We start from the raw sequence: 9,695 nt of genomic DNA, 5'->3' as shown, positions 1-9,695 counted from the left end.
TTTAGCCCTGCCCCTTTTAGCAGCATCAGTATCCTGCATGTAGCTGCCACCTTTTAGCCCTGCCCCTTTTAGCAGCATCAGTGTCATTTGAGCCACGCCCCTTTTAGCAGCATCAGTATCCTGCATGACAGCTGCCACCGTTTAGCCACGCCCCTTTTAGCAGCATCAGTGTCATTTGAGCCACGCCCCTTTTAGCAGCATCAGTATCCTGCATGTAACTGCCACCTTTGAGCCACGCCCCTTTTAGCAGCATCAGTGTCATTTGAGCCACGCCCCTTTTAGCAGCATCAGTATCCTGCATGTAGCTGCCACCTTTTAGCCCTGCCCCTTTTAGCAGCATCAGTGTCATTTGAGCCACTCCCCTTTTAGCAGCATCAGTATCCTGCATGTAGCTGCCACCTTTTAGCCCTGCCCCTTTTAGCAGCATCAGTGTCATTTGAGCCACTCCCCTTTTAGCAGCTTCAGTATCCTGCATGTAGCTGCCACCTTTTAGCAGCATCAGTGTCATTTGAGCCACTCCCCTTTTAGCAGCATCAGTATCCTGCATGTAGCTGCCACCTTTTAGCCACGCCCCTTTTAGCAGCATCAGTGTCATTTGAGCCACAACCCTTTTAGCAGCTTCAGTATCCTGCATATAGGCTGGACAAGATAAGCCTCCTAAAGTGTGTAAACGGAAGTACAGGAAGTACAGGAAGTACAGGCGTTCCGGTTTCGACAAAACAATTATAGAAGCGTGTGAAGTGCACAATATTTCCTCGTTTAAGCCACTGCAACGGCTTTGCCTGAAGAATTTACTACATGACCGGGACGTTCTAGCTTGTTTGCCGACAGGATTCGGGAAAAGTTTGGTCCGTTCGGAGGCAGCTTCCAGGGGAAGTACATACACCGGTAATTCTACCCCATAGACACTTTCGGCCGTAGTTCTTTACCAGGCTTTATCTCACGGAGGAGATAAAACTGGGAACGAGGTTACCTGCATATAGCTACCACATTTTAGCCACGCCCCTTTTAGCAGCTTCAGTATCCTGCATATAGCTGCCACCTTTTAGCCACGCCCCTTTTTGCAGCTTCAGTATCCTGCATATAGCTGCCACATTTTAGCCACACCCCTTTTAGCAGCTTCAGTATCCTGCATGTCGCTGCCACCTTTTAACCACGCCCCTTTTAGCAGCTTCAGTATCCTGTATGTAGCTTACACATTTTAGCCACACCCCTTTTTAGCAAATTGGCATGCACACACACACACACCAGTGTTGTAGTCAAGTTGCTAAAGGTACAGACCTTTTTTATTTTGTTTTTGTAATAGGCCCCTAATCATTTGGCATATTGATGGCTAGTGCATTTGTTTGGCTATTGTGTCACAAAGTGAATGAACTCCCTTTGAAAGGGTGACCGCTGTGTCATTTATGTTTAACGTAGATTTTTTTTTTTTTTTTTGTACGTCAGCTCTTCGACTGCCAGAGTGGAGTGGACTCAACCTTGATGACTTGCACTCGGACTCGACTCAGGCTCTTCTTTGGTGACTCAGGCTTGGACTTGGACTCGAACACTGGGGACTCGAGACTCGACTCGGACTGGAGATTTAGTGACTCGACTACAACACTGACACACACACACACTTGTGTAGCGAGCCCCAGCCAGACAGCGGAGAAGCTTACTGATTTAGCCTTGATTTATGTTCAGCCGTCTTCCGTATTTTTAACACACATTTACATTCCCTACCGGGACACCTTTTCCTCAAGAAACCGCTTAAGAACTACAGAACAGAAAAACAACAAAAGAAAATGACCTATATTATTATTGATTGAAACCATTATTTATTCTCATTTACATTTAGTCATTTAGTTGACACTTTTATCCAAAGCGACTTACAAGTTATGGACAACAAGTCAGCAGGAAAGGTACAACTCTGGCAGCTAATGGTCAGTAAGATTGTTCGTCAAACAGTGTTGAAACTTGAGTGCTACAGTCTTGAGCGCATAGTAGTAAAGACATTATTAGCATAGTAGGTAGTAATATAGGCAAGGTAGATTCCTTATTATACAATGGCATGCAAATTTCTTGATTCTGATTGGCTGAAACACTTCTATCAGACGTTGTTATTTCTCATAACACACTCCACGTGATCCCAGAACCCGCCCACAACCGAATTACTTTGTTTCCGAATCACTCCGCCGTTTGTGTTTTTAGGAATGAAACCAAGATGGCGGACAATAATCTTTATGAATGGATGTATTGATAGCGTCATAATGACTCATTCAAAAACGATTCTGTCACATGGAATTATGTAATTGGTTGGTCATGACTCATTGTGAAACAAAATATAAATCGCGGGAAGTGTGTTGTTAGATGCCATTCGTTGTAGAACCTCCCTCTCCTTCAAAAGGACACTGTCATTTCACTGTTAATAAAAATGTCAATCAAATAACAACCGCTAACTTCACTGTTAGATGGCATGCTTTGAAGCAACATATGTATAGATGTAGCACTGTCTATCTGTAATAACATTTTCAATCAATCAATCCAATAACAACCGCTCACTTCACTGTTAGATGGCATGCTTTGAAGCAACCTGCCTCTGCAAAGGACACTGTCGCACGAAGCAATTTCAAGTTTCAAGTTTCAAGTTTCTTTAATAGTTGTCATACAGAAGTACAGAATACTTTCATACAAAATGCTTCTTACTGGATGTCCCGGACACAATGGAAGTATGGATATATTCGTAACGAATAATTTAAAAAATATACCGTTAACTGGAATATGTTAGTTGTTTACACAATGTTGGATTATGTAATTGGTTTTGTTAGATGGCATGCTTTGATTAAGCATTACATCACGCGACAGAGTGTGTTATAGCACCGCACCTCCCAGCTGCTTCTAGACACGGAGGCAACTTCTTCTAACAACCACCCCTAGGCATGCTCTAATTCTTATAACACACTCCTGCACGTGATGTAATGCTTAAGTAGCAGAGTGCATACTAGTGAAAGACATTCTCGGAAATTAACATTGAGGTTTTACCTTAATTTACAATGGCGTCGAGATTACAAATACAAACAGTTCAAATACAAACAGTTCAAATACATATAAAAGAGAAGAAAATACATTTAGATTAGATTAGATTAAATTAAATGTATTGTCATTATACAGCACAAGTACAGTACAACGAAAAGAAGTTTGGCTTCCAACCAGAGTGAAAATGTAGCAGTAAAGTGCAATAGTGATATACAATGTGCAGGTTATTAAACTGGATGGAAGTGGAAGTGGTTGCCTTATTAATAGACCTTCCTAAAGGTCATTTACAGCATGACCTCCGTGCCAGATCTCGGCCTCCTAGGGTGGAACCCTGTGGCCACTAGAGGGGGGGGGGGGGACACTTTTGTTGACCAGCCGACAGAGTGACCTATAGAGCAGCTAAAAATATCTCTGATTAGCATAATATGAATTTCTTTCATATCGCCCGGCCCTAGTGCTCGCACGCGCGCACACACACACACACACACGTACACACACACACACACACACACACGTACACACATACACACACATACACACAACACACACACACACACACACACACACACACACACACACAGATCATACAGAGAGATGGACAGTAAGAATGCACACAGGACTAGTGGCACACACACACACACGCATCACACATACACAGAAACACATACACACAGATCATACAGAGAGATCGACAGTGAGAACGCACACAGGACTAGTGTCACACATACACATCACACACACACACACACACACACACATACACAGATCATACAGAGAGATAGACAGTGAGAACGCACACAGGACTAGTGGCACACATACACATCACACACACACACACACACACACACACACACACACACACACACACACACACACACACACACACACACACACACTGATCATACAGAGAGACACACACACACACAGATCATACAGAGAGACAGACAGTCAGAACGCACATAGGACTAGTGGACACACACACACGCATCACGCATACAAAGAAACACACACACACACGCGTAATATCCAACCTCACATTCACACACACATTCCCGCACATAAACCAAACTCCAAGGCCGCCGCGTTGGAACACAGGCGAGCACAAAGACACACGCCGCGGCGGGGGGAGGGGAATATTATTCTTGAGAAGTGAAAATGCGGCTTAATGAATTATTCAAAGGGCTGCATAAATATTTCAAGCCTTTTCTGGGGCTACTAATCCACCCGAACAGGGGCCACAATGCACTCTCATCCCCGGCCCAGACGGGATTTATGCTCCTCCAGTTTGTCTGGATGTGGAATTACTTCTCCTCCCAAGAATCCCCTGACAATACGCTCCGATTTTTATTACCATGTATATAATGATTTACATACCGTGGGTTGCTTATGCTTTTTGCAAACATAGGACATGTGTTTATTTTGTGCGTTTGTTTTGTTTGTACCTGGCTTTCCCCCGGGTGGATGTATGAAAAAAAATGGGCGATGAATAAATGATCGTCGAATGATCGTCAATCAACCAATCAACCAATCAATCAAAAAAACTACTAAAACAACGACTAACCTTCGTATTGTCTTTTACTATTATGTACTTTGCTACTGTGGAGGAATCCATTTTGGTTGCCCCAAACAATAGCTTAACTCACACCTAAGTGAGAGGCCAAGCGGCTAAGGCCTCCACCCCTCGCTACACTCGAGCTCGCTGTCCCTCAGCGGTCAGTGTCTCCCAGCGGTCAGTGTCTCCCAGCGGTCAGTGTCTCCCAGCGGTCAGTGTCTCCCAGCGGTCAGTGTCTCCCAGCGGTTTTCACCAGTGTTGTAGTCGAGGCACTAAGTTTTGAGTCCGAGTCGAGTCTCGGGTCCCCAGTGTTCGAGTCCGAGTCCAAGTCCAAGTCACCAAAGAAGAGCCGGAGTCGAGTCCCCATTACCCCTCGAGTCCGAGTCCAAGTCCAAGTCATCAAGGTTGAGTCCACTCCACTCTGGCAGTCAAAGAGCTGACGTACAAATAAAAAAAGGTTCTACATTAAACACAAATGACACAGCGGTCACCGTTACAAAAGGGAGTTTATTTACTTTGTGACACACTAGCCAAACAAATGCACTAGCCATCAATATCTTATACCAAATGATTAGGGCCTATTACAAAAAACAACAACTGTATTTATCAATTAACACCTGCACCTTCCGAGTCCAAATGCAGTCAATGCTCAAGTCCAAGTCCAAGTCCGAGTCATCAGTGCTCAAGTCCAAGTCGAGTCACGAGTCCTGAAAATCTGAGTCCTGGATTAGAGGACTACAACACTGCTTTTCACTATCAAACCTATATTGATCATGAAGATCCATCTACGACATAATTGATGGGTCTGGTTCCCAGAAGTAATCTACCTTGCCTATATTACTACCTACTATGCTACTAAGTCTATATTACTACTTACACTCAAGACTGTAGCACTCAAGGTCGACACTGTTTGATGAACAATGTTACTGACCCTTAGCTGCCATAGTTGTACCCTTCCTGCTGACTTGTTGTACAGAACTTGTAAGGCGCTTTGGATAAAAGCGTTCAGCTGATGATGTAAATCAATCAACCAACGCAATTTATACCATCAGACGTTTCAGTTAATGTACAGTAGGCTAACAGACAGACAGACAGACAGACAGACAGACAGACAGACAGACAGACAGACAGACAGACAGACAGACAGACAGACAGACAGACAGACAGACAGACAGACAGACAGACAGACAGACAGACAGACAGAGACAGACAGAGAGACAGACAGACAGCGAGACAGACAGACAGACAGGCAGACAGATAGACAGACAGACAGACAGACAGACAGACAGACAGACAGACAGACAGACAGACAGACAGACAGACAGACAGACAGACAGACAGACAGACAGACGTTGTCCCACCAGTTGTCCTGGTTGTTCCCCTGAGCCCTGTGTCCCCTCCAGACATCGTGGACATCAAGCCGACCAACATGGAGGACCTGACGGAGGTGATCACGGCGGCGGAGTTCCACCCGCACCACTGCAACCTGTTTGTGTACAGCAGCAGCAAGGGCACCCTGCGTCTGTGTGACATGAGGGAGTCTGCGCTGTGTGACCAGCACTCCAAGCGTGAGTCCAGGCGGGCACCAAAGAGAGACTCACCCATGTGAAACGATACCGGTACCCAACGGCACCTTTTTTCGGTCTCTAAAAATGTAATCTATTGTACCTATACCCCAGTTATATAAATTTAAAAAAAATCCAAACTTCAAATAATTTATTATCATATATAATTAGTGCTGTCAATAGATTACAAATAATGAACTAATTAATCTCACAATTTTCTGTAATTAATCTAGATTAAAAATAGCATTTTTCTACTTAAGACCGAAGCTTGTAACAGATATTTACTTGAGTAAAATCATGGAATTAATGTAAAATCAACACAAAGAAAGTATATTTAGATTCAAAGACTATTTTAATAGCTTTCTTTGAATACAGTTTCTCTCCTGTGAAATACAAATGTTCAACAAAACCATCATCATTGACTCAGCTAGACCGCTTTCTTATATCCGTGGCGCTAAGATTTATAGATTTTTCACTCCATAGATTAATCTAGATACATTTATTTTAATGCTTTAAATCATTTTAATTAATCTCCAAAGTTAAAGCATTAACTTTGACAGCCCTACTAAAAATGTAGTCTACCTACCCCAGTAAAAAAAAAAATCCAAACTTCAAATAATTTATTATCATATATAATATATAATATTGCAGCGAGCGTTGTCTGCATCTAGCTTTGTAAAGTGTAACAACACTTTTACGACCGTTTTCGGCGTTTGCCATTGCCCCGACTGCTTTGTTGTTGAATCAAGTCAAATCCTAGGTGAGTGTATATTGTGCGTGTGAACGTTGACGTGAACGTGCGGCACACTCAGGGGTGTAGCTCCAGATTCTGGGCCCCATGAAAGAATGTATTTGTAGGCCCCCAGTGAATGTGAGCGCACGTAAGCGCGCAAGCGGATATTTTTTGGGCCATTTTTTATTGATGAAAACGCATAATATGGTTTTTACCTATACATTCGGATCAGCAGTTCAGCACCTGCACTGTTGGTGGGTGAGCCTAGTAAAGGATGTCGCATTGCGTTCATCTTCAATGAATGGACCAATGCAATAGTCTACCAAAGCCCCCCCTCTCTCTCTATATATCTCACACACACACTTCAGAAACAAACATAGTATCAATGAGAGCATCAATAATACACCTGAGTGATGTCTAGTAAAAAAAAATAAAATAAAAAAAAATTGGGGGCCCCCCCCAGTGCTGGGCCCTTGGAATCATCCTAAGCTACCCCCCCCCCCCCCCCCCCCCCAGCTACGCCCCTGGGCACACTTCATATGTTTCGTTTCGCGGTAAACTAGACATTGACGTTGTCGGACAAAAAAAATAATAATGTTACGGTACCGAAATGTGGCACAGACGGATCTCACGTGATTCGGTCGGTATCCTTAAAAGTACCTAATTCTGTACCCATCCCTACTCACCCAGTCCTTCCCACTCACTGTGACGTGTCACCTGAGCCACTGGAGACGGGGCGTGTGTGGCTGTTTTTCCTTTAACGTAGAAACAGAGGGACATTTTTGGGACAGTGTCTTACGAGTTAAGATGAGATAAGATACGGGCGGCTGGGTAGCGCAGCGGACTAAGCGCCTGCCTACCACCGCATAGACACTGGTATCGGATCCAGCTGTCAGCGCGGTAACTCCGGCTTGGTCGGTCATCCATACTAACACAATTGGCAGTGTTAGCGGGTGGGAAGCCGGTGGGGTGTGTATCCTGGTCGTTGTAAACAGCGACTCCTACAGGTCGGTCGGGGTGCCTGCTCAGCGAGTAAGGGAACTGGGGGAAGTAGTGTGATCCTCCCACGTGTTACGCTACCCCCGTGAGAGTCCTCGCTGTCAGGTGAAAAGAAGCGGCTGGCTGACTCCACATGTATCGGAGGAGTCATGTGATAGTATCTACTGTATCAACCCTCCCTAGGCCGGCAAGTGGGGGGGAAATGCGCGCAACGACCAGGAAGGGAATTGGCATAACGACTAAATTGGGATGGGAGAAAAATACAGAAAAAAGGGGGAGAAAAAGTAGATAAAAAAAATTATTATGAGATAAGATACAATATGATTAAATGAGATACGATAAGATTGGGGCAACAGTGGCTTGGGAGATAGAGCAGTCGGAGTGGTAATCCGGAGTTTCCCGGTTCGACACTTAACCCCTAACTGCTCCCGATGAGCAGGTTGGCACCTTGCATGGTCGCCTCCGCCGTCGGTGCGTGAATGTGTGAGTGAATGTGTGAGTGAATGTGTGAGTGAATGTGTGAGTGAATGTGTGAGTGTATGTGTGAGTGAATGTGTGAGTGAATGTGTGAGTGTATGTGTGAGTGAATGTGTGAGTGTATGTGTGAGTGAATGTGTGAGTGTATGTGTGAGTGTATGTGTGAGTGTATGTGTGAGTGAATGTGTGAGTGAATGTGTGAGTGAATGTGTGAGTGTATGTGTGAGTGAATGTGTGAGTGAATGTGTGAGTGAATGTGTGAGTGAATGTGTGAGTGAATGTGTGAGTGAATGTGTGAGTGAATGTGTGAGTGAATGTGTGAGTGAATGTGTGAGTGAATGTGTGAGTGAATGTGTGAGTGAATGTGTGAGTGAATGTGTGAGTGAATGTGTGAATGAATGTGTGAGTGAATGTGTGAGTGTATGTGTGAGTGAATGTGTGAGTGTATGTGTGAGTGAATGTGTGAGTGAATGTGTGAGTGAATGTGTGAGTGAATGTGTGAGTGAATGTGTGAGTTAATGTGTGAATGAATGTGTGAGTGAATGTGTGAGTGTATGTGTGAGTGAATGTGTGAGTGTATGTGTGAGTGAATGTGTGAGTGAATGTGTGAGTGAATGTGTGAGTGAATGTGTGAGTGAATGTGTGAGTGAATGTGTGAGTGAATGGGTGAATGTGGGGAACAAATTGTAAAGCACTTTGGATAAAAGCACTATATAAATTCACCATTTACTATTTACATAAGATAAGATATTCCTTTATTGATCCTCTCGGGGACATTTGGGCATCATAGCAGCGTGGTGGAGGGGATGTACAGGTATGGGCAGGGTAATAGTAGAAAGACATAACATAGGCAATATAATTTGATCTGGATATAACAATATGAGAAAAGATAAACAGTTGAAAGTGTTCTGAACATTTTTACACTAAATTGACGTATTTCTTTTACCTGTAGATCCTGTAGCTGTTTGAGCGATCTCACAGTATTAACCCTTTGGTAGTGTGGTAGTGAAAGGGTTAACCCTTTGGTAGTGTGGTCGTTTTCAGATTCAGATTCCTTTATTGTCACTTATTTCAGTACTTTACACTCGTGAAAGGGTTAATGATAAACGTTAATGTGTAAAAGTCCCAACCACTTTGGGGACAGGAATTGTTCCATTTTCATCCCACTGGCGTAGCTTTTAATGCATTATCATCCTTTATTAGAGTATATTTGGTAGTGTACCCCCTTGCTGGGAGTCACTAAGTCTCTCTCACTGCAAGAGAGAGAGTGGGAAAAAGAGAGTGAAATAAACATAGGAGAGAGAGAGAGAGAGAGAGAGAGAGAGAGAGAGAGAGAGAGAGAGAGCGAGAGAGA

At 43.8% G+C, this 9,695-nt stretch overlaps 1 protein-coding gene across 1 annotated transcript in view; it reads left to right on the top strand.

Moving 5' to 3' along the window:
• LOC311242576 (serine/threonine-protein phosphatase 2A 55 kDa regulatory subunit B gamma isoform-like) overlaps positions 1-9,695 on the top strand; it is a gene marked incomplete at both ends in the record, with an annotated part of 86,971 nt that overhangs the window by 64,769 nt on the left and 12,507 nt on the right. The window contains 1 exon segment of the mRNA XM_084331553.1: positions 5,971-6,135. Coding sequence (XP_084187679.1) covers positions 5,971-6,135 — 165 coding nt within the window.

This window comes from Notolepis coatsorum, assembly GCF_963971535.1.
Source record: "Notolepis coatsorum genome assembly, chromosome: 16".
NCBI lineage: Eukaryota > Metazoa > Chordata > Actinopteri > Aulopiformes > Paralepididae > Notolepis > Notolepis coatsorum.
This window is presented reverse-complemented; position numbering and strand designations above follow the sequence as displayed.